Source organism: Populus trichocarpa, chromosome 4 (assembly GCF_000002775.5).
Source record: "Populus trichocarpa isolate Nisqually-1 chromosome 4, P.trichocarpa_v4.1, whole genome shotgun sequence".
Taxonomy (NCBI): domain Eukaryota; kingdom Viridiplantae; phylum Streptophyta; class Magnoliopsida; order Malpighiales; family Salicaceae; genus Populus; species Populus trichocarpa.
In genome coordinates this window covers 20,646,802-20,669,499 of record NC_037288.2, presented here as the reverse complement: position 1 = coordinate 20,669,499, position 22,698 = coordinate 20,646,802, and the positions used below count along the sequence as shown (strand labels likewise).

At 40.0% G+C, this 22,698-nt stretch overlaps 1 protein-coding gene across 9 annotated transcripts in view; it reads left to right on the top strand.

Moving 5' to 3' along the window:
* The window catches only part of LOC18110452 (wall-associated receptor kinase-like 8), a 96,325-nt gene that overhangs the window by 33,032 nt on the left and 40,595 nt on the right, over positions 1–22,698 (top strand). Inside the window, exons 1-3 of one of the 9 annotated variants that reach the window (XM_052452048.1) lie at positions 512–1,647; positions 2,040–2,195; positions 3,732–4,824. The exons of 2 other annotated variants lie outside the window; for them this stretch is intronic. In XM_052452048.1, the coding sequence (XP_052308008.1) occupies positions 771–1,647; positions 2,040–2,195; positions 3,732–4,824 (2,126 nt within the window). In that variant the 5' untranslated portion in view covers positions 512–770. Of the gene's footprint in view, positions 1–511; positions 1,648–2,039; positions 2,196–3,731; positions 5,108–22,698 lie in introns of those variants that run through there. 6 more of the 9 variants (XM_024599948.2, XM_024599947.2, XM_052452050.1 and 3 more) reach the window with 6 other exon arrangements.

Sequence of the window (22,698 nt, the reverse complement as noted above, 5' to 3'; positions counted from 1 at the left end):
ATTTGGTCACTATTATGTGACTTCTTCCTAGCTACTAGCTAGGTACCCCTATTTTGTAATAGTGATTTCTTGATTTATTAATTTTTAACTCTATCATCATATCTACGATCAGAAGTTAAAATAATTTCTTGAAATTAAAAAAGCTCCAATACAAAGAGCGTGAAAACATTGAAAGATTTAGATATAATTGATCATCAAATAAATGGACAATTAATTGATTATGGGCTAAAACATCTCTCTTCAGTTTCCACATGAGAAATTACGAAGGAAAAGTATACATTTGGGAGGGAATTAACCAGGCAGATGCAGCCAACGACTTTGCATGCCAACTGAGATAGCTTTCAAATTCGTGATTGGCCTATACCTTGCAATTATGGTGAGCCACTCAAGTTCAGCTACTTGACGACATCAAGATATTTTGGGGAATGATTTATAGTACTAGCTAGCTAGGAGTCTTCTACATGTATATTTTTCTTGCTTTGAAAAATAAAAACTGAAAAGAATGATCTAGGAAAGGACTCTATCGACCCTGTAGTCTTGGACTTGGTCGTGTTAACAATTGTTTTAGTGATCTGTGTTAATTAGCTTACATATATATATATATATATATATATATATATATATATATATATATATATATATATATATATATGTCCTCTACAAGAAAAGAAGTTGCAGAAGTTAGTGTGGGAGGAGAGAGTTAGTTTGGAGCTTGTTTATACAAATCTTCTAGGGGTCAATTGCTACTTATTAAGTTTGGAGGTGCAGTCATGTGGGTGTTTTTGCTGATGATGTCGCTGTTATTGTGTCCAGTGGCAGCATCAACAGCAAGGCCAGATGTAAAACCTGGCTGCCAAGACAAGTGTGGGAATGTTAGTGTTCCTTACCCCTTTGGGATTTTGGAACGAAGCTGTGCCATGAATAAGCACTTCTTTCTAAACTGCAGTTCAGGCGCTGATGGGCAACCTGAACTGTTGTTTGCAAGAAACTTTCCTGCTCGCGAAATATCTGTCCTTGAAGGCACATTAACTGCCAGCTTATACACTGCTTTCACCTGCTATAACGAAACTGGGAGCAGGACAGACAATTACCCACAGTCTTTCACCCTTGGATCAGGCCCCTTCATGTTGTCAGACACCCGAAATGTATTTACAGTAATTGGTTGCGATACATATGCCGGGATGACCAACTATGAGTTCACATACGGAGCTGCCTGTATCTCCTTATGCACCGAAGATGTGAACATGTCCGATGGAAATCCTTGCTCAGGTTCTGGATGCTGCCAAACCCCAATCCCCAAGGGCCTCAAATCACTTAATTATCCATTATCAAGTTTTTACAACTACACGAACGTTTCGGACTTCAATCTCTGTGGATTCGCATTTTTAGTGGACAAGAAGTCCTTCAAGATTTCAGATTGGCCGCTCTCTCGCAAGCCAAAATATGGAAAAGATGCATATACTACAGATATTGTGATTGAATGGGTAGTTAAAAATGAGACGTGCGAACAGGCTAAAGCTAATCAAAGTACATATGCTTGTGGCACTAATGCAAAATGCACCTACCCTGAGAATATTGGTCAAGGATATCGTTGCTTATGCAATGAAGGGTTCGAAGGAAATCCCTATCTCCCAGAAGGATGCCAAGGTAAACTGGTTATTGCTTTTTGATATGATTTAATAATCACTAATAATTATGCGTATGCAGGTTATGTTGTTCCCCGTTGTCTCTTGTCATGTTCAGTGTTCATCAAGATTTTTTTTTTGTTGGTAGTATTCTTAGATTCAAATCCGGGAAAAGATAGACTACAGATTCAAGAATGGGAAAGGACTACACCATTTTGTGTTGCTTAAGTCCTATTCAGCCATCTCCATCGTGAAGAATAATAAAAAAGAAAAAAGAAAAAAGAAATCTGTTTTCGAAGTTTGAAATTTGGCCTTACAAAGCATTCTATTTCACGTACTATTTCCTTTTTATAGTTTTTTTTTTTTTAATTTGTATATTCAGGTTTTGTTTGCTAATATTTTTAACATTTACAGTAGATATAGATGAATGCAAGGTTCGAGGAAAAAACGCTTGTCAAGAAGGTACTTGCGAGAATGTGATTGGAGATTACAAGTGTCGATGTCCACGTGGCAAGTACGGTGATGGTAAAACAGGCTGTAAAGGAGTTGGTATCAACACAATTATTGCAGGTAATTAGCCTTCAGTTTTTTACACACGCACCTGAAGCAGTTAATAAGAATATATACTAGTTATTTGATCTGTGACTTGCCGCAGGTCAAGTAATTTTTTTTTCTTTTAATAAAACAATATTTTTTATTCTTTTTTAATATAAAAAGATTTCAATCACAAATAAAAAATTTCATATATATATTTAATTAAATAAATTCAGAATTATCTCTGCAAATAAAAAACAATTATAAAACATAATTTTTAACTAACTGAAGTTAACTAGCTAAACTCGTAACTTGAATCATGAATTTTATTGAGCTAATAAATAATTTTTTTCAATAATTTTTTTTTATCTTAGATGGACACCTATAAAACTGAGAGCCAACCAAAAATTAGGGCAATTGAAAAAAATATATCAAATTACAACAAATTATGTTGCCTAATTAATAATCAATAAAATATTAAATGATAAAATTAGAAAAAAAAATTAAACAAGAAAGATCAATAAATATCAACTGTGATGGATAAAATTTAAAGAAAAAAATAAAAAATAAAAAGAAGGAAAAAGGCCCAGTCACTTGGGCTTAGTTGGCTAGAGCAAATGGCTTTAAAAAAAAGACTCAAGCGCACTGGCCTAGAGTAGCCCATGCGCTTGGGCCTTATTATTATTATTTTTTAATTTTTTATTGTTGTTTGCCCTTAATTTTTTAAATAAAAAAAAAAGTTGGTGAAGTGTTATCTACCCTGTCAAGATTTTAGCGACCAAATTTAAGCTGTGATATGTTTCAGACAAAAAAAAAACATTTTCAACCATGTTTCCATAAAAACAAAATCTTCAAACACCTTTTAAAGCATATTTATAACCTCAAACAACTCAAAAATTATACCGAAAACCCACAATCAACCCCAAGCCAAAACTATTTTCATGCTCAAATCTACCATAAAAGTAAGTCAAGGGAAAAAAAACACGTAGTATAAACTCTTCCTATTAAAAAGAAACTCAAAGATACTAAAATCACTATTTTTTCATAGCTTGAATTGATGTAAATGATAATTTTTTCTCTCTACAACTAGAATCTAATATTTTTCTCTTTCCTTTTTCAAACCGAGGATCAAAAGATAATGAAAATAAAGTTTGAGACAAAAATTGACTTTGTTCTTATATTTTAAAAATTGAAGGGACCAATTATTTATAATTAGAAAAGTTTGGGGACTCTACAATGAATATTTCAAGTAAACTTTTTTAAAGCCTATTAATTCTTTTTTGTTTTCACTTTAATCTCCAGTCTTTTAATCTCACCCCTTCTCTATCAAATTAATCTAAATTAGCTTTTAATTCGGCAATTTAAAGATGAATTTTAAAAAAAATTTGAAATGAAATTTTATTTTTTACCATAGAAGTCCACAATGAATTGTAAAAGGATCTACAGTTCTCTTGCCTATTTTTATTGGTCGCTATACATGTATCCCTTGGTTTTAATATGCCTGAGCTAAGTGATATTTTCAACTCAAACCATATGCCTGAGATAAGTGATTTTTTTTCCCTCTGAATACAGTTATCGGTCTGGCCCTTGCAGTACTGTTGTTGCTCATTGGTGCTTGGTGGATGTCCAAACTTATCAAAAGAAGGAAGTGCATTCAGTTGAAGAAGTTGTTTTTCAAACGGAATGGTGGTCTCTTATTGCAGCAACAATTATCCTCGAGTGATGGTAGTGTTCAAAAGACAAAAATATTCAGTTCAAATGAGTTGGAAAAGGCGACCGATTATTTTAATGAGAACAGAATACTTGGTCATGGCGGCCAAGGCACCGTTTACAAGGGAATGTTAGCTGATGGGAGTATTGTTGCAGTTAAGAAGTCTACAATAGTGGATGAAGAAAAACTAGAAGAATTCATCAACGAGGTTGTCATTCTTTCACAAATCAATCACAGAAATGTGGTTAGGCTACTTGGATGTTGCCTGGAGACTGATGTTCCTCTGCTAGTCTATGAATTCATTCCCAATGGAACTCTTTCCCATTATCTCCATGAGCAAAACGAGGACTTTACGTTATCATGGGAATCGCGGTTACGAATCGCCTCGGAAGCTGCAGGTGCGATATCCTATCTTCACTCGACAGCATCTATCCCGATTTACCACCGAGACATTAAGTCCACAAACATACTCTTAGATGAGAAATATAGAGCAAAAGTTTCAGATTTCGGAACGTCAAGATCAGTTTCCATTGATCAAACTCATCTGACCACCAAGGTGCAAGGTACTTTCGGTTACTTAGATCCAGAGTATTTTCGAACCAGTCAATTAACAGGAAAGAGTGATGTTTATAGTTTTGGAGTAGTTCTCGTCGAGCTCTTAAGTGGGAAAAAACCAATTTTCTTAACCCATTCACTGAAAACCATGAGCCTAGCCGAACATTTCATTGAATTGATGGAAGATAGTAGACTCTTTGATATCATTGATGCTCAGGTTAAGGGGGATTGCACTGAAGAGGAAGCCATAGTTATAGCGAATCTTGCAAAGAGATGTTTGAATATGAATGGAAGAAACCGGTCAACAATGAGAGAAGTTGCAATGGAATTGGAGGGGATTCTATTATCACGTAACGGTATCAATATTCAACAAATGGTTGAAGTGGATAATTCATCTAGGTCAATTTCCTGCAGCAGTTTCGAGATTGGTACAGATGTACCATTAGATTGCAAGCCGTTGACTTCTTCTGAAACATGGTGAGCGATTAAGAAAATATATCACAAATCATATGTTTCTTTTTTGTTTTAACACTTTTACGAGGGTTGCTGATTGAATAAAAACTTATAATTGTATTGTGGTCCATGTGTTTTAGCACATGTTCTTAGTCTTTCTTGTTAAGAACTTAATAAATTAAAAATCCTTCGCGCTGATTATAAGAGAGTTTCTTTGATCAATTGGTAACTTGAGCCATGTCTCTATCTTGAGGAATCAAAGCCATCATCAGTTAGCAAAGACTTCATTTGAGAAGTATTTAGCCTCTCGCATCCTCTGGTGTGAGAGGATTCGAGATGCTAAATACATAGACATGGACATGGTTACAAGCACAGGATATATATAGGTACATTTTTTACACATTAAAGACGAACGTCCACATATGACATGCATTTCGAATTATGTAACAAAAAAGTTGCCCTTAATTTATTGTACTAAAAATATAGACGCACAATTGTCGTTCATAAAAATCATTTTGAAGATATTGGCTGTAAAAAAAATCCTGAAGGCCATATATCAATTACTAAAATGGTCTAAATGTTTTTATTTTTTAATACTATTTTTTTAAACCACCGTACGTTAAACCTTTATAAATTAATATTATTAAAATAATGAAAAAAATTAATTAATTAAGATATTGTTTAAACTTGAGGAATAAAAATATTATTTAATCAGAATTATTAATTTATCAAATATAATAAATTGATGTAATATAAAGCCAACATCGTTTCCATGGTTCCTTCCTAAAAAGTAACTTAAATGAGACACGTGGAAGCACATGATCTGCAAACAAAAAAAAATTAAAAAAAGGGTTCCACTTAATTATTTTAATAAGTTTTTTTTTCATTCTCTTTTATATATATATATATATATATATATATATATATATATATATATATATATATATATATATATATATAAAGCTCTCTCTTTATCTATATCTCTCACACATGTAATTCTCAAAATCAAAACACCCAAAGAGTACCACATCAGAGACAACCACCATCATGGAAGCAATACATAACTTTCGTGGTTGCTTATCTACAAATAAAAGGCCTGTATTTGTTCTTCAATCAATTCATTGCTTGTCCTTTCGGCTACATAACCACCATCATGGACCTAAAGGCCTTCTCTGAGTCCATAGTTCTTGTTGTAATCAATTTTTGGATTCTCACAAAATATATATATAAAAATATATATATATATAGCCAAAAAAGGTTAGAAAAATAAACAGGAGGCAGAAGCGCTCAGAAAATGCTCGGAAAAGGGGTCAATGAGGTTAAAAATACAAAGATTGGATTTTTGACAGTATATTCTTGAAGGAGGAGAGCCCTGTTGAGAAGGAAAATTTGAAATTTGAGGAGAAAAGCCCAAATTTGGATGTTTCTGGATTTAATTGGATTTTTAAATGAATTTATAGGGGATTTGATTGCAAGAAAAATTGATTTTTAAGTCAATTTGGGCTTTAATTAGAAGAAATTTAAGTTCTGGGGCCAAAATATTTTTTTTAGGAATTTACTAGGTCAAATCAGGGGCTTAATTGCATAAATATTGAAGTTTAAGGGCCAATTAGGGACTTAATTGAAGAAATCCGAAACCAAGGGCCAAATTGGAGAAGGCGCGTAAGTATAGGGGTTGTAATTAACGAAATCAGGGGCCTAATTGAAGAAATTGGAAGTTTATTGATCAATGAAGGGCTCAATTGCATAAATCAGAGGCCAAGGACTAAAGTGAAAAACGCGGCCAACAAGAGGGGCGGAGACCGAATTTGGCAGGGATGCAATTGAAATGAACAAAAGATGATTGAGGGCTGATTTGAACATTGGCGCGTTCTGGCGCCACATATAAATAAAACGACGCGTTTTCTCCAAAACGACGCCGTTTCATACATTCAAAAAAAAAAAAAAGAAAGAGCAGAACGGTGTCGTTTTGAACGACACTGTTCCTCTTTCTTCTTCCCCCCGAACATTGCAGCGGGGAAGAAGGAAAAAAAGGGCTTTTGTTTGAATTTTGCCGGGCCCTCTCTCGCCTGGAGCCCACCGACCGAACACACTGGCCGACCACCCGCCGCGCACCTGCCAGAAAACCGGGGGGAGCCGAACCTTGGCAGTCGCGCCCAATGGCCGACCAGCCGGCTGCTCCCCATGAGAACAGTAAAAAGCCACGCCCTTGGCTCTATAAAGAGAACCCAAGAACACTGATACCAGAGGTGGTGAAAAAGAAGGAAAAGAAACGAAAAAAACAGGAGGGGAAGAACGAAAAAACCGAAAGGGAGAGAAAAGGAGAGAAGAGGAGAAGAAACGAAAAACAGGGGAAAAGAAAAAACGAGGAGAAGGAAGAGAGGCAGAGGACAGTAAGAATATAGAGAGAGAGAGAGACCGAAACATAGCGAGAGGAAGGAAGAGTTGAAAACTTGAAGAAAACAAACCGGGAGGATCATGGGAAAGCACTGAAAAAAGTAGCACCGCCGCCGCTGCTTGGAGCCGCCGTCCGTGAGCCAAGACACCGCCAGCAGCCTCCAGCAGCACCAGCACCTCCACGACGCCACTGTAGAGAGAGAAGAACGTTGTTGACAGAGGGAGCAAAGGAAACAAAGAGAAGAAGCAGTGTCGAAACAGTAGGGAGGAGGAAGAAGGTCGCAGCAACGCCACTACCGCCGTCCGTGAGCCACCAGCCTCCGCCTCCAGCAGCACCAACACCAGCGCCACCGCCTCCTCCGCGCCAGGTAAACTTTCCTTCCCCCTCATTTTACTTTTGTCACCTGCGTTTCCTTCTGCATGCGGAACATTCGTTCTGCATGCAGGAGGATGGGGGAAAATAATTCCCCCCGTTAGTTTCTTGTGCTGGGCCAGACTTGTTCTGGCCCAGCTGGTTTTGTTGATGGGCCAGGCGGATCCTGGCCCAGCCCTGCCTTCTGGGCCGGGTCTGGCCCAGAAGAGAAATACCAGACTCTTGTTGGGCCGGGATCGGCCCAACACATTTTGGGGCTGAGTCTGGCCCAGTTCGTTGGGCCGGCCCAGCCCAACCCAATTTAATATTATATATATATATATATATATATATATATATATATATATATATATATATATATAAAATTAAGAAAATTCTGCAAAAATATATTTACCAAATCTGTGATTTTGTTGTAATTTTATTACTGTATTTTGATCAATATCGGTTTGTATTTTTATACTGTAAAGATACAAATCCGGTATTAAAATACCCGGTTTTCGTCAAGACATAAAAAATAAAATAAGTTAAAAATATTTTGTTTTCGTGCATACGGCCTAGTCTCTCCAATATATATATATATATATATATATATATATATATATATATATATATATATTATAACATCATATTTTCATACAAGAAAGGAAATTTCAAAAACAATATATGTATCAGCATGCATTTTGGCTTTAATAACCAGTTTATTCAAGCCATGAGAACTAGGCCAATATTTTAAAAATTCTAAAAAATCTTTTTGTCCTCTTTTAGTATAGGGGATTACGAATTTATACGTAAAACGTATTCCTGATGTTAAAAATATGATTTTTACATAGACGTTAGAACGGTTAGGTTTTACCCGATAAGATAAGGACCTCCTTATTGAGGAGGACTTTTCTTGAACCATAGACAGACCAACAACTAGAAATACAATAACACCTTAGCTTTTTTTATCAGACAATCAAACAATGCAGCTTACCTTAGGTAAGGCGTATTTGGGGTGCTAATACCTTCCCTTTACGCAACCAGTCCCCGTGCCCGATCTCTGAGACCAGTTAGGGTTCCTAGTGACCAAAATACTAGGTGGCGACTCCCACACCATCTCTCACTGCTAAGAGACAAAGAATTCCTTGTCTCCCCATATTTACCAGATATATATATCCCCCCATACATTCGAGGGTGGACGATCGCCGCGACGTCGCTCACGTGCGACAGAATGACGACTCCACTGGGGACCTTGTGGACTAAGCTTTGTTTTTGTCTGATTTGTTTTTTGTTTTCGTGGGTTTATTGTTAAATATAGAACTGTCTCATGCATATATGCTTTAAATATTTTACACATATTTTACACATATTGTTCATGCATTATATAGAACTGTCTCATGCATCACATACTTTGATTATTGAGAGCACACACAAACTTTAAGTTAAGTGGGGGACTAGCAGCTTACCTTACGACTGTTAGTCAAGGTTTAAGTTTGTGTAAACCCCAACTCTTCGCTGAGTGCTTAGACTGGCAATAGTTGGTACATGTGCCATCTTATTGCCTACAAGCCCCCATATTGCCTCCACGAGGGCAATCACTGGGACAGCAAGAGACCCTTTTTAGAGACTGAATAGCCAACCTACCCTCGTCAAGCACAAAAGATTTAGAACCGGCTATAGGGTGTATGCTCCACAAAGTACATTTTGCAAAAAAACAACCTAAACCATAAAGCATTTGGTTTTCAGGTCTTTTGAAACGATAAGATGGCCATCATTACCAAATTTACTACTATGGAATATGGGCAGAATTCTGAATTGTCACAACTATCAGAGGGAGATTGCTCTAGATATGATGCAAGGAAGCTTCCAGTAGTTAAAGACCTGAATTGCGTAGTATATGAGATGAAGAGAATATTGGGCCATAGTCAAAACATTGATGAGGCGGCATTTTTCGGGAAGTATGGGCGATTGTTGGAAATAGCAAAGATAGAAGTATTGAACCCAGCAATCAAAGCCTTGATTAACTTTTGGGATCCCGATTACAGATGCTTTTCCTTTGGAAATGTGGATTTGTGTCCCACTATAGAGGAGTATGGAATGTTGACGGAGTTTCCCAAACACCTGCACCGGGTTTATTTTCCTTTGAGAAATGACAAGGTGATTCCTGAGTTGTCAAAATTGCTGAAGATTCCATATCTGAGCAGATTTTTAAAGAAGAATGGTAGCGGTTTAAAGTGGAAATTTCTGGAGGTTGAACTAGAAAAGAAAAAAGAGCAATACGGGTCAATGCTAGAAAGAGACAGGTTAATCGCTCTGGGGATCTATGGGCTCATGTTATTTCCAAGCTTAATAGGGGTTATAAGCCTAGAAGCTGCTGCTGCATTCGTGGAATATGAAAATACTCATGTCAACCCTACAACTGCCATATTAGCTGAGACCTTTCTGACCCTCAACCATTTTAGAAAGACGGGGAAAGACGCAGTGAGATGTTGTACTCAATTATTATACATCTGGATGGTAAGCCATGTTGAAACCAAGAAGCCGATCTTTAATAATTTTTGGTGGTTTAACCAAAAACCCTTGAAGATAATGGAGGAAGAAGAATGGGTAATCCTAGGTGATCAAGGTTGGATGAAAAAACTGCAAGAGTTACCTAGTAGCAGCTTTAGTTGGAAGGCCCCTTGGGTTAAATCAGTTGATATCATAGTAAGTTGTGGACAAAAATGTTGGGTACCTTTAATTGGGATCACAGGTTATGTCAGCTATGCTCCGGCTCTGGTGATAAGACAATTAGGTGGCATACAACATATCCCAAGAACTGTGAGACTTGCTGAATTTTTTGGGTTTTTCAAGGATCAATCCGCGAGAGAAGTTCTTGAAACCATCAAACAAGATTGGTGCCATTTGACTGTAATTCAAAAGGAGTCAGAAAGTTTGAGAGACCCTAGCTCAAGTGAAGGATATGAAAAGTGGAGGAATTTGACCCCGATTGCCGCTCCGAAAAAAACCATGTCCTGAAGATGGGCCTTCACAAATTGAAGAAAGGTCATTGAAAAGAAAAAAGGTCAGTAATGAGGAAGACCTTATGGAGCAATTAGAAAGACTACAAATAGAATTGGGAAAGAGTAAGGGAGATAAAGCAGCATTAGAAAGGATGATGATGGAAGGAGATAAAAGCAAAGTGTTTCTGAACGAACAGCTCGAATCTAGAGATGCGAAAATAGTGATGTTAGAGCTGCAATTGAGCAAAGGAAAGGCTGTAATAGAAGAGTCCGAGAAAGAAAGAGGAAGACTGATTTTGGATTGGATGCAAAGCAGCTCTGAATTGGAAGCGTTGAAAGCCGACTTCAACGGCTATCAAGAGAATGTCGGGGACAAATTCTTGCATGTTCAAGCAGAGTTGTTGGACCAAATTGAGAAGTATGATGAGTTAAACAAGAGATATATGAAGAGAGAAAGTCGCCTAGCTGAATTGCAAGAGTTCGAAAGAAAAGGGAATGAAGAGGAGGTTTTAAAGGCAGATTTGGCAGCTAAGAAAATTGAAATTAGAACGCTGAAGGTGAAGTTTGACAAAGAACGAGAAAAGGTGAAACAGTTGACCAAAAAGTTGGAAGTTTCAGAAAAACATAAAAAACAGATCGACACCAACAACAATACCTTGAATCGGAACAACATGTTGCTTATAGAGAAGATGGCCAAAGTAGATGAGCAAATGGATGAAGCTACCATTCATGCACGGATTATTAGAGCCAATGCTCGGAGGGTGGGAAGGGACATCTTTCGTTATCGACAAAGCTTTCTTTTTATTATTTTGTACCCTCTTTTCAAGAGATGTATTAGCCAATATTAATGAAAAGGGGCTTTGACCCATCTTTTGTAAAAAAATATAAGCCTACCAAAGCAGCAGCTTGAGCAAAACTACTCCTGATAAGGAACGCAACAAAAAAAGTCCATGCCCATTACGCCAGAGGAATGTTGGCCATCGATCGTTTTTTTGAAAAAAAAAAAAACAAGCTCATATTACATATGCATTCATGCATTGTTTCTTTATCATACATTCATTTACATTTTTCCATGCGCGCCAGACCGTGAAACATAGGTCCCACATCCAAAATCCACAACACCCGGTCTAGAGCGAGAATGGAGAACGAAGAGAGAGCTCACTTAGAGTCACATTATCAGACCGAGTTGGAGTCCGTAAAAAATGAAGTTTCTCGGCTAACCGACTTACTTGACCAGCTTCTAAGAGCTAAGAATGGGGAGGGAACATCAGCACAACAGCCTGAAGGAGCGCCAGCAGCTCACATCCCTCAAGCATCTCAAAACCAGGGGGCAAACTCGGCCAATGAACAACATTTTGTGCCTATCACCCCTATCCAGCCAACTCAAGCTCCAATCACTGTGGATTTAACAACGGAGGGAGTCCCGGATAATAGGTCTCCCAGTTTGATAGACCAAGACAAGTTATTTGCTCTGGAAGAAAGATTAAGGGCAGTTGAGGGTAATGACTGGTTTGACCCTATGCGAGCAGCCGAAGTATGTTTGGTACCAAACATCGTGGTGCCAAAAGATTTTCGGATAGCAGAATTCATTAAGTATACCGGTTTGGAATGCCCAAACACTCACCTTCGATCCTACTGCAACAAAATGGCGGAAGTAATCCGTGATGATAAATTGCTAATCTATTTCTTTCAAGATAGCTTAGCAGGATCCGCTTTAAGCTGGTACATGAGGTTAGACAGCATTAGGATCAGGAGCTGGAGGGACTTGGTGGAGGCTTTCCTGAAGCAGTACAAGTTTAACATGGAGATCGCTCCTGATCGAACAAGTTTAATGTCAATGGAGAAAAGGAGCCAAGAGTTAGTAAGGGCTTATGCACAAAGGTGGAGGGATGAGGCAATGCATGTCCAACCCCCTTTGATAGAAACAGAGATGGTGAGCTTGTTTGCTAATACCTTCAAGGCACCTTATTATGAGCACCTAATGGGTAGTTCCTCTCAACATTTCTATGATGCGGTACGCATAGCTAAAAGGATAGAGCAAGGGATTAAAGCTGGGCGTATAGCAATGCCGGTGGAAAAGAAGGGTTTTATTGGAAGAAAGAGAGAAGGCGATATTAACAACTTGGAAGGCGGGTATAAGGGCAAGAAAGTAGAATCCCACAATCCACAAGTACCTACCTCTCAATTCTCACACATGAACTTTAACCAACCTTTTTCCCCTAATCGAACAAATAACCAGTCAAACAACCAAAATCACTACCAAAGACCCCATACAAGATACACTTCAGAACAATTGTCGCCGCTACCCATGCCTTTGAAGGACATGTACGCCAAACTATTGAGCATTGGGCACATAGCTCCAATCCCTACACTACCATTACAACCACCATTCCCAATTTGGTACAAGCCCGAGTTAACTTGTGAGTACCATGCGGGTAATCCCGGGCATGGGATTGAAACCTGTTACGCTTTCAAGAAAAGATTGTTGGAGCTTATTAAGATAGGATGGGTATCCTTTGAAGACAAGCCCAATGTTAATTCAAACTCGTTGCCTAAACATGCCTCAAGTAGTAGTGGAATAGGCATGATAGAAGTTGGAAATCAATGCAAGGTGTTGAAGGTGTCTATGGAAAAGATGTACTACATGTTAGTACGATCAGGATTTCTAGAGGCAAATGTGCAAAGCCATTCGGAGGGAGGTGGTTATTGTGAGTTCCATGGAAGAGATGGACACCATATTGAGGATTGCATCGAGTTTTGCGAAAAGATTGCAAAAATGTTAAAAATAGGGCAATTGAGAATTGAACCCATGGAGAGCAGGGGTGAGGTGAGTATGATGGAAGGTCAGATGGAGATGACAGGAGTATGCAGGGTCCAACAAACAGCTAATGGTCCCCCAAGGCTAATCTTGGTTAAACCGTCCTACACAAAAGGGAATCACAATGCCATGCCTTATAATTATGGTTATGCCTCCAACGTTCGAGCTCCTCCTCCTTTGTTCCAGACTGAGATAAGTGGTTTGACCAGGAGTGGTCGTTGCTTTACGCCTGAGGAGTTGAGGAAGGAAAAGGGTAAAGAAGTGGTAGATCTGGACAAAGCACTAGAAGTTAATAAGCCGGTAACGGAAGAGGAGTCGAATGAATTCTTGAAGTTGATCAAGCATAGCGAATATTGCATAGTAGATCAACTAAAGAAGACTCCAGCTAGGATCTCCCTTATGTCCTTGATACTCAGCTCTGAGCCGCATCGAAACGCCTTGCAAAAGGTATTGAATGAGGCATATGTACCCCAAGACATTGAACATAAAACCATGGAGCATCTAGTGGGGAGGATCCATGCAACTAATTACTTGTACTTCATAACTGATGAGCTCGATGCTGAAGGTACCGGACATAACAAGCCTTTATACATTACGGTTAGGTGCAAGGACTGCCTCATAGGAAAAGTACTCATTGATAATGGCTCGGCCCTTAACGTGTTGCTAAAGCACATGCTGGAAGAAATGCCAATCGATGAATCCCATATAAAGCCAAGTACTATGATGGCCAGAGCGTATGATGGCTCGCCTAGGCCAATAATTGGGACTTTAGAAGTGGAGCTATATGTGGGACCACAAATGTTCCTAGTAACACTTCAGGTTATGGATATCCACCCTTCCTAGTATGTTGTTAGGAAGACCTTGGATTCATGCAGCGGGGGCAGTAGCTTCGTCATTGCACCAATGCCTGAAGTATATCATAAATGGGATGTTGGTCACTGTCAAGGCCGAGGAGACAGTATCCATGATAAAGAATGTGGTTGTGCCTTTTATCGAAGCGGATGATTGCAAGGATAACAATATCCATGCCTTTGAGATTGTGAACACCGACTGGGTGCCGGAGAACACAGTGCTAAGAAGGCCAAGGATCTCAGAAGCAGCAAGGATGGCAAGTCTATGCTTCTTGAACCGCGGGATCCCATTTCAGTATAACCTTATTATCGGGATACCAGAAGGGGTTAATCTGGCAAGGATGAAAAGTGCTTGCTCAAAGATTTGGGCTAGGGTACCAACCTAACCAAGAGGATTATCGGTGGGCTGCTGGTCGGAGAAGGGCAAGAAGGATGACTAGAATTAAAGGAAGAGAGCCTGATGAAGAAAAGCTAGAAATCCCTCCCCTTAGCGTGTCATTCCCAAAAGCCACATACATAATGCAACATGATAAAGGAGCCGAAAGCCTTGGTCAAGAACTGTCAAACATGGGCATAAATACCTTGGGGGAAAACAAGGTGGAAGGAGATGACATGAAGACAGTAGCAAGAAAGGGAGATGAAGCACTCCCACAACTGACGGTCTACACCATAGAAGAAGTCTCCGCCAAGACCTTTGTGCGCAAGTTGGCTCAGGACGAGAAGTTTCAGAACTGGGGGACCCAAGAAGCTCCAGTGGTTTTCAAAATGTAAACCAACTTTGTTTGCCTTAACATGCTTTTGTCATTGCTTATGTTTGCTTTTATTTCCTCTAGTTGACAATCAAGGCTCATGATGTCAGCTAGATTTTATGTTTGTCATGGAGCCCACCTTTTCTTTAAATGAATGATGAGATCATGCACTTTTCAAATTTGTTTTTTATACATTTACACCAAACACTTCCCGCTTTCAGGAATCCTGAAAGCGGATCTCCTACAACATCACATACATTTAGCATCAAGAATAAATGGCCAAACTTGAACGAGCATGTGATAGCTATGGAAGAAGAAGAATGGGATGAAAGCAATATTAGTGAATTCACCAGGCTAGTAGAACAACAGGAACAGACTTGGAAGCCTATCGCCGAGGAACTCAAAATCATCAATGTGGGTAGTGATCAGCTCAAGAAAGAGTTGAAAATAGGTACCTTAATTACTTCTGAACAAAGGATAAAAATGATCACCCTATTACGAGAATATTCAGATGTCTTTGCTTGGTCCTATGAAGATATGCCTGGTTTGGATACAAATATTGTAGTACACAAGATACCGTTGGAAGAAGGTTGTAAGCCAGTCAAGCAGAAGCTGAGGAGGGCCCACCCGGATGTTTGGATCAAGGTCAAGGCAGAACTTGAGAAGTAATGGGATGCTGGCTTCCTAAAAGTAGTTAGATATCCACAATGGGTATCTAACGTTGTTGTGGTGCCTAAGAAGGAGGGGAAGATTAGAGTTTGTGTGGATTTTCGGAATTTGAATAGAGCTAGCCCTAAGGATGATTTTCCCCTACCACACATAGATGTTTTAGTGGATAACGCTGCCCGGAGTTCCACTTATTCCTTTATGGATGGTTTTTCAGGATACAACCAGATAAAAATGGCTCTAGAGGATAAGGCGAAAACAACTTTTGTCACACCTTGGGGAACCTACTGCTATAAGGTCATGCCATTTGGTTTGAAGAATGCAGGAGCAACATATCAAAGAGCAATGGTGACTTTGTTCCACGACATGATGCACAAGGAAATTGAGGTGTATGTGGATGATATGATTGCCAAGTCTAAAAAGGGACAAGATCATGTCGAAGTTTTGAGGAAGTTATTTGAGAGGTTGAGGAAGTATGAATTAAGGCTTAATCCTGCAAAATGTTCATTCGGAGTTAAATCGGGCAAGCTGTTAGGATTTGTGGTAAGTGATAGAGGTATAGAGGTGGATCCAGATAAAGTAAGGGCCATCCAAGCTATGTCATCCCCTAAGACGGAGAAAGAAGTAAGAGGATTCTTGGGAAGGTTAAACTACATTGCTCGATTTATAGCTCAGCTAACAACGACGTGTGAACCTATATTCCGACTACTAAGGAAAAAGAATCCTGGAACCTGGAATGAGGAGTGTGAGGAGGCATTCAATAAAATCAAGCATTATTTACAAAATCCACCTTTACTGGTTCCTCCGGTATCAGGAAAACCTCTAGTACTATATCTAACAGTAACTGAAGCAGCCATGGGATGTGTATTGGGTCAGCATGATGAAACCGGAAGGAAGGAAAGAGCTATTTATTACTTAAGTAAGAAATTCACTGAATGTGAGTCTAGATACACGGAGATAGAAAGGCTTTGTTGTGCGTTGGTTTGGGCGGCAAAGAGGTTGCGACATTATATGTTATACTATACCACTTGGTTGATTTCAAAAGTGGATCCTCTGAGGTATATTTGTAACAAGCCCTTTCTCTCAAGTCGAATTGCAAGATGGCAAGTTTTATTAGCAGAATATGACATAGTATATATGACAAGGAAGGCCGTAAAAGGAAGTGCAATCGCGGACCATCTGGCCGATAATGCTGTTGAAGATTACGAACCTTTGGATTTTGACTTCCCCGATGAAGATATATTGTCAATAGAGAAAGAAGAAGAGAAGACAGATTGGTGGACGATGTTTTTTGACGGTGCAGTGAATGTATATGGTAACGGGGCCGGTGCGGTAATAATCTCTCCTGATAAGAAACAATATCCAGTTTCGGTTAAACTACATTTCGAGTGCACCAACAATACGGCTGAGTATGAAGCTTGTATCCTCGGGTTAGAAGCGGCATTAGAGTTGAAGATAAAGAAGTTAGATGTATATGGAGATTCAATGTTGATTATCTGTCGGGTTAAAGGGGAATGGCAAACCAAGGAGGAAAAGTTGAGGCTGTACCAGGAATACCTATCCACGCTAGCAAAGGAATTTGAAGAAATTAGATTCACCTATCTGGGAAGGGAGGGGAACCATTTTGCGGATGCTTTGGCCACGCTAGCTGCTATGACCACCATTGATCTCAAGTGCAAGGTACAACCAGTACACATTGACATTAGAAATGACCCAGCTCACTGTTGCTTAGTGGAAGGAGAGATAGACGGACAACTTTGGTATTACGATATCAAAAACCTTGTGCAAAATCATGAATATCCGGTGGGAGCTTCCAAGACGGATAAGAAAACCTTGAGAAGGTTGGCTATAGACTTCTATTTAGATGGAGAGATTTTGTACAAAAGATCATTTGATGGAACCTTGCTAAGGTGTTTGAATGAGGCAGATGCTAGAAAGGCATTACGGGAGGTCCATGAGGGGATTTGCTCAACCCATGCTAGCGGGCATATGATAGCAAGGAAAATACAAAGGGCTGGTTATTTTTGGATGACGTTAGAGAAAGACTGCATCGACTATGTCAGGAAATGTCACAAGTGTCAAGTTTACAGTGATAAGGTCCATACACCGCCAGCTCCGCTGTTTAATCTAATATCTCCTTGGCCATTTGCAATGTGGGGAATTGATGTAATCGATCCGGTTAACCCAAAAGCTAGCAATGGGTATAGATTCATCCTCGTGGCTATTGACTACTTCACCAAATGGGTGGAAGCTAATTCGTATGCCCATGTAACACAGAAGGTAGTGAAGAGGTTTATAGAAAAGGACCTGATTTGTCGATATGGTCCTCCGGAAAAGATAGTGACCGATAATGCACAGAATTTCAATGGCAAAATGATAGTGGAGTTGTGTACCAAGCGGAAGATCAAGCATTCGAACTCCTCGCCATACCGGCTAAAAATGAATGGCGCAGTAGAAGCCGCCAACAAGAACATCAAAAGATTATTCAGAAAATGGTGGTCACGTATAGAGATTGGCATGAGATGTTGCCATTTGCTCTCCATGCATACCGCACTACCGTCAGGTCCTCGACAGGAACTACTCCATATTCTCTGGTGTATGGTATGGAAGCAGTGATGCCTTTGGAAGTAGAAATCTCGTCGTTAAGAGTGTTGATGGACTCCAAATTAGAAGAGGCCGAGTGGGCCAAAGTGAGGCACGAGCAACTGAACCTGATCAGTGAAAAGAGGATGGCTGCAATATGTCATCACCAACTTTACCAGAAACGAATGGCCAAGGCATATGATAAGAAGGTTAGACCGCGGTTGTTTCGAGAAAGGGATCTAGTATTGAAGAAAATATTGTCACTACCTGGAGACAATCAAAGCAAATGGGCACCGAATTACGAGGGTCCTTACGTAGTAAAGGCATTCTCAGGAGGAGCGCTGAAGTTGGCTAGAATGGATGGAGAAGACCTAGCTCGACCTGTGAATTCTGACTCTGTAAAAAGATATTATGCTTGATGTAGGCTCCTAAATCAATAAAGCAAAGTTTGGCCATTGACTTCTTTCTCTTTTGCATTGATCTCACAACAATCATTTTTTGCATTAATCCCAACAGTGCATGTCTTGTTGTTATCGCACCTAAAAAGTTTAGCATCGGCTGAATGAATTTCTTCTCTATACAAAAGCCCAGACTAGGATCACACCCCTACACTGGGGGCAATACGAGATGTTTTTATGAAAAGTCTTACGTGTTTAAAATCGGACGGAAGCCTATAGATTTGAAAACCAAGCTAAAGCATTTGACAAAAGCATGACAAAGAGGCAATGACAAGTCATATATTTTGGGAAAAGGACTACTTGAAGAAAGTCAGAGACTTCTTCTCTAAGAATATGATAGGAGGCAACACGAGAGATGAATCTAGCATACGACTTCAAAAGCAAGCTCATGTTAAGAAGGAGTCTCATGAACTAGAAGAAGAGGATGGGGCCTATGTTTCGAAACCAGGTACGAATGCATGCATGGCATCTAATCATAAATCATTGCATATATGTTTTTTGGATCGTTACAGGAGGAGACCTTAATGCATTCCAACAAAATTGGAGACGAAGAAAGAATCATTGAGTTGATTCTAGAACAACGAGAAGAGAAGATAATAATTTTCAAACCCTGCCATCAGGAAGAACGACATCGAGCAATCGGTAAAAGGGAATTGCCAGATGGGATTCCAGGTTGACCGATTTACAAAATAGATTTTTTGGTTTTTGATTAAAGGAGATCGCCAGAAGGGATCTCATTATTTCAGCTTCGAATAAAAGGAATCGCCAGATGGGATTCCAAGTTGTTTGAGATCGCCAGAAGGGATCTCGTATTTCGATATTGGTCAAAGGAGGTCGCAAGAAGGGACCTCGTATTTCAGCTTTGAATAAAAGGAATCGCCAGATGGGATTCCAAGTTGGTGGAGATCGCCAGAAGGGATCTCGTATTTTTCTATTTGGAGGTCGCCAGATGGGACCTCATGTTTCATGTTTGTTAAAAGGAATCGCCAGATGGGATTCCAAGTTGAATAAAGGAGATCGCCAGAAGGGATCTCGTGTTTCGCTATTTGGAGGTCGCCAGATGGGACCTCGTATTACCTGTTGAATAAAAGGAATCGCCAGATGGGATTCCAAGTTGAGGGAGATCGCCAGAAGGGATCTCGTATTTCGCTATTTGGAGGTCGCCAGATGGGACCTCATATTTCGTTTGAATAAAAGGAATCGCCAGATGGGATTCCAAGTTGATTAAAGGAGATCGCTAGAAGGGATCTCGTGTTTCGCTATTAGGATGTCGCCAGATGGGACCTCATATTTCATGTTGGTTGAAAGGAATCGCCAGATGGGATTCCAAGTTGATTAAAGGAGATCGCCATAAGGGATCTCGTGTTTCGCTATTTGGAGGTCGCCAGATGGGACCTCGTATTACATGTTGGTTAAAAGGAATCGCCAGATGGGATTCCAAGTTGAATAAAGGAGATCGCCAGAAGGGATCTCGTATTTCGCTATTTGGAGGTCGCCAGATGGGACCTCATATTTCGTTTGAATAAAAGGAATCGCCAGATGGGATTCCAAGTTGAAGGAGATCGCCAGAAGGGATCTCGTGTTTCGCTATTTGGAGGTCGCCAGATGGGGCCTCGTATTTCATGTTGGTTAAAAAAAAAAAGGGATCTCGTATTTCGATATTGGTCAAAGGAGGTCGCTAGAAGGGACCTCATATTTCATTTTTGTTGAAAGGGAATCGCCAGATGGGATTCCAAGTTGTGTAAAGCAACAATTATAGATTTTGGTTTAAAGAGATCGCCAGAAAGGATCTTAAGATGATAAATTTTGATCATAGTTTTTTTTTTGGTTGAGGAGGATTGCTGTAAAAGACAAGTTTCAGATCAATCAAGCTTCAACCAGATCAGTTTCAGGAGTTTCGTTTTGGGGTTTATCTTTATAAAACTTACTGCGCAAAACCCCTGCTCCGTAAGCATTATAAAGAGGGGGCATCTGTTGTAACCCATTTTTGGGTCCCCACAAAATATATATATATATATATATATATATATATATATATATATATATATATATAGCCAAAGGAGGTTAGAAAAATAAACAAGAGGCAGAAGCGCTCAGAAAATGGTCGGAAAAGGGGTCAATGAGGTTAAAAATACAAAGATTGGATTTTTGACAGTATATTCTTGAAGGAGGAGAGCCCTGTTGAGAAGGAAAATTTGAAATTTGAGGAGAAAAGCCCAAATTTGGATGTTTCTGGATTTAATTGGATTTTTAAATGAATTTATAGGGGATTTGATTGCAAGAAAAATTGATTTTTAAGTCAATTTGGGCTTTAATTAGAAGAAATTTAAGTTCTGGGGCCAAAATATATTTTTTAGGAATTTACTAGGTCAAATCAGGGGCTTAATTGCATAAATATTGAAGTTTAAGGGCCAATTAGGGACTTAATTGAAGAAATCCGAAACCAAGGGCCAAATTGTAGAAGGCGCGTAAGTATAGGGGTTGTAATTAACGAAATCAGGGGCCTAATTGAAGAAATTGGAAGTTTATTGATCAATTAAGGGCTCAATTGCATAAATCAGAGGCCAAGGACTAAAGTGAAAAATGCGGCCAACAAGAGGGGCGGAGACCGAATTTGGCAGGGATGCAATTGAAATGAACAAAAGATGATTAAGGGCTGATTTGAACATTGGTGCGTTCTGGCGCCACATATAAATAAAACGGCGCGTTTTCTCCAAAACGACGCCGTTTCATACATTAAAAAAAAAAGAAAGAAAGAAAGAGCAGAACGGTGTCGTTTTGAACGACATTGTTCCTCTTTCTTCTTCCCCCCGAACATTGCAACGGGGAAGAAGGAAAAAAGGGGCTTTTGTTTGAATTTTGCCGGGCCCTCTCTCGCCTGGAGTCCACCGACCGAACACACTGGCCGACCACCCGCCGCGCACCTGCCAGAAAACCGAGGGGAGCCGAACCTTGGCAGTCGCGCCCAATGGCCGACCAGCCGGCTGCTCCCCATGAGAACAATAAAAAGCCACGCCCTTGGCTCTATAAAGAGAACCCAAGAACACTGATACCAGAGGGGGTGAAAAAGAAGGAAAAGAAACAAAAAAAACAGGAGGGGAAGAACGAAAAAACCGAAAGGGAGAGAAAAGGAGAGAAGAGGAGAAGAAACGAAAAACAGGGGAAAAGAAAAAACGAGGAGAAGGAAGAGAGGCAGAGGACAGTAAGAATATAGAGAGAGAGAGAGACCGAAACATAGAGAGAGGAAGGAAGAGTTGAAAACTTGAAGAAAACAAACCGGGAGGATCATGGGAAAACACTGAAAAAAGTAGCACCGCCGCCGCTGCTTGGAGCCGCCGTCCGTGAGCCAAGACACCGCCAGCAGCCTCCAGCAGCACCAGCACCTCCACGACGCCACTGTAGAGAGAGAAGAACGTTGTTGACAGAGGGAGCAAAGGAAACAAAGAGAAGAAGCAGTGCCGAAACAGCAGGGAGGAGGAAGAAGGTCGCAGCAACGCCACTGCCGTCGTCCGTGAGCCACCAGCCTCCGCCTCCAGCAGCACCAGCACCAGCGCCACCGCCTCCTCCGCGCCAGGTAAACTTTCCTTCCCCCTCATTTTACTTTTGTCACCTGCGTTTCCTTCTGCATGCGGAACATTCGTTCTGCATGCAGGAGGATGGGGGAAAATAATTCCCCCCGTTAGTTTCTTGTGCCGGGCCAGACTTGTTCTGGCCCAGCTGGTTTTGTTGATGGGCCAGGCGGATCCTGGCCCAGCCCTGCCTTCTGGGCCGGGTCTGGCCCAGAAGAGAAATACCAGACTCTTGTTGGGCCGGGATCGGCCCAACACATTTTGGGGCTGAGTCCGGCCCAGTTCTTTGGGCCGGCCCAGCCCAGCCCAATTTAATATTATATTATATATATATATATATATATATAATTAAGAAAATTCTGCAAAAATATATTT